The sequence below is a fragment of the Mus pahari genome, chromosome 4 (assembly GCF_900095145.1).
Source record: "Mus pahari chromosome 4, PAHARI_EIJ_v1.1, whole genome shotgun sequence".
Classification (NCBI taxonomy): Eukaryota; Metazoa; Chordata; class Mammalia; order Rodentia; family Muridae; genus Mus; species Mus pahari.
The window spans coordinates 118,602,170-118,605,206 of record NC_034593.1 but is presented as its reverse complement, the minus strand read 5'-3'; the positions used below and the strand labels follow the sequence as shown (position 1 = coordinate 118,605,206).

At 36.6% G+C, this 3,037-nt stretch overlaps 1 protein-coding gene across 6 annotated transcripts in view; it reads right to left on the bottom strand.

Annotated features, from left to right (window-relative positions):
* Col25a1 (collagen type XXV alpha 1 chain) overlaps positions 1–3,037 on the bottom strand; it is a 417,766-nt gene that overhangs the window by 40,144 nt on the left and 374,585 nt on the right. For all 6 annotated transcript variants that reach the window (XM_029537736.1, XM_029537737.1, XM_021195769.2 and 3 more), the window contains one exon: positions 411–434. In XM_029537736.1, the coding sequence (XP_029393596.1) occupies positions 411–434 (24 nt within the window). The remainder of the gene's footprint in view (positions 1–410; positions 435–3,037) is intronic.

The following is a 3,037-nucleotide window of genomic DNA, read 5'->3' as shown; positions in this document are numbered from 1 at the left end:
AAGAAAGAAGGAAGGAGGGGAGGGAAGAAAGGAAGATAGGATCTCTCTATGTAGTCCTGGCTGTCCTGGAACTTGCTATGTAGACCAGGCTGGCCTCGAACTTACAGAGACCCACCTGCCTCTGCCTTGAGAGTGCCGGAATTAGAGGCATGCACTGTCACACTCTGACAAGGTTTTGACTTCTAATCTACAAAAAGATAAAGCTATCTTATTAACATCTTAAAATTTTTTTCTCTGTACTTTCCCACAGGACAGTAGTTTAACTAGGTCAAATGTTTTAAAAGGTTAATATCACAAACATAAAAATGAAGACCACATAAACCAGTTACTACATTAGTACTGCTTTGACTTGCATGCATCGATATTAAATTCAAAGTCACAAACCACAGAGATCATGCAAAAGGAGTTACCGTGACAGTTAAGGTGGTAATCCTCTGTTGGGAAAATGGATCAACAAAGACAAGAGTTACCTATTTTGTGCGTCAAAATGACAGCTTTCTGAAAAAAAATCTACTTCTAAAATATATTTTGGCAAGTCAAATGTCTTGGAAATAACAGAGAAGCTACAACGAACACACTATCCTATCATATTCGTAAAGGGTTTGAAAACGTTTTTAGAATTTTATTTTAAAAATTATCTGAAAACAAAGTACAAATTTTTTTGTTTGTCTGGATTTAAAATTATTTTACTTAAAAATTATGCAGTCAAGTAGCTATAAGCTAAAGGTTTCTCAGCCTAATTTTGAATTATGAAATTTGCTATTCTTAGAAGTTCCATTCTAAAAAAAAAGTTACATTCTAGACTTGATTAGGAAAAAGTTAAATATATTTCTTCTCTTACTCTGTAGGGTTTTTTTTTCATTATAATTGATTCTCTATGTGCTATAACCAAGGAATCTGATATTGAACTGATCTAGTTTGTTGAAATACTGAATATTTCAACAAACTATAAGTCTCAAAGCATGGACTTCTAAAACATGATTCCTGTTCTGTGTATTTAATAGTTTATAGTTTATATCTTATACTAAGAGCTCTACTAGGCTTATTGAAACAATGGAAAGGCATCATTTCCCATTGAGGACTTTTGGTTACAGAGAGGCCCTGTTTGATCATGGGCAACCCCAAGGATCCCGTTTTTAAATTCCGCCTCACGTGTCCCATCTCTCTCCATTCCAATCTGATTCCAATGGTGGTTGTCATTTTTCTTTATTATTGTTGTAAAAAATGGACGTTACCATTATCTATTCCACTTTAAATCTACAGGAGTCAGATGGTTAAAGTTCCTGTTGCATAATAAAAGCAGTCTGTGATTACTGCTTCAGGTAGTGAAGCAAAATGAGTTTGATGTTTCTGAGACAAAGACAAAAATCTTAATAAACCAAGAGCAAGTTTTTATATGTATCCAGAATTTTACAGCATCAGATAGGTACTGTACAAGGCAACACTAATGCTATTTTAAAGAGCTTTGTCTAGACACAAAAGTTGGATTTATAGTGATAAAGCTGCTTTGCTCCTAGGATGTACATAAATAACATTTATTAACACAAGGAAATTATAGAGTAAAGAGAATTTCTTCACCACTGTCCTTCCATCATGCATTTATTTTAACTAGAGAGCAGAACTACAAGATTTTATGCAGGTGAGCCATTTTACAATTTGAATTCTCTCAGATTTTCTAACAAGGTCACACATAAATTCACATCCTCTACATCAATAAATATAAGTCCATGTTTGCTTATTCTCTTTCTTAAAACTATTAATGCTAATAACATTTTTTAAAAAAGAAATAATGAGCTGCATAATGGAAGAATGTCATTAATGGTAAATGAACTAACAGAAGAAGCTTAAAGGAGGTACTACATAACCATCAAAGAGACTTCAAAATTGTGAGGGTTCCACGGTAGCCAAGAGCACCATGGTGATAGAAATCAGCTAAGTTTGCAGACACAGCACCTTGTTCTCCACCTGGAAGCAGCCATGTGCAGATCACAGAGTGGTCCTAAGATGTTGGCTTTTCAAGGTAAAGCTATGTAGGCACAGCAGGACTCCCTCCTGAAATCCGGTAACGATTTCAAAGCTAGAATTTTTGGATGTGATAGAGAAAGACCTGATATTTCACTGGAATATGATCTGAGATGGGAGGGGACGCTCATATAAATATCAGTCTGATGCTTTGAGATTTGTTCCAAAATGTTTGTATGAAAATCCTACCCAAAGTGTAGGCTATTTCTTCACTTTTCATAATGATACGAACTTAAGCTTCATTTTACTGAAGTAGGAGACCACTACCAGAAGCCTTGACTTGTCTAACTGCAGAAACCAATGGGCCATGAGGGGGGCCCAGTCCCAGTTGATATATGTACACTACAACTCTTACACCTGAAGGTTCAGCAAACATCTAGGAAGAGGGGACAGAAAGGTTCTGAGAGGCAGAAGACCAGATGTTCTTCTGTGAGACTGTTACCTTCTAGCTATGACAGGAAAGGAACACCCACAAGATATTAACATCATGGCTGCCTAAACAAGACCTGAGCAAGCCTAGCAGCCGATATCCCAATGTGGGATGGGGACAGCTCCTAAGACCTTCCACTCTTAGATGAAGCAAGTAATTAATGATTTCTGAGAGAAGGAGACCTAGTATTCTCCAGGAATAAGCCCCTTAAATGATTTTCTAATGCCAAGGAATCCCCAGGCTGTATTTATATGTAACAAAAAAGGTTAAAAAGAAGAGGAGGGCTGAGAGTGGTGGTGCATGCCTTTAATCCCATCACTTGGGAGGCAGAGGCAGGCAGATTTCTTAGTTTGAGGCCAGCCTGGTCTACAAAGTGAGTTCCAGGACAGTCAGGTCTATACAGAGAACTCTGTCTTGAAAAACCACAAAAGAAGAAGAAGAAAGAAGAAGAAGAAAGAAAGAAGAAGAAGAAAGAAGAAGAAAGAAAGAAGAAGAAGAAAGAAGAAGAAGAAAGAAGAAGAAGAAAGAAGAAGAAGAAAGAAGAAGAAGAAAGAAGAAGAAGAAAGAAGAAGAAGAAAGAAGAAG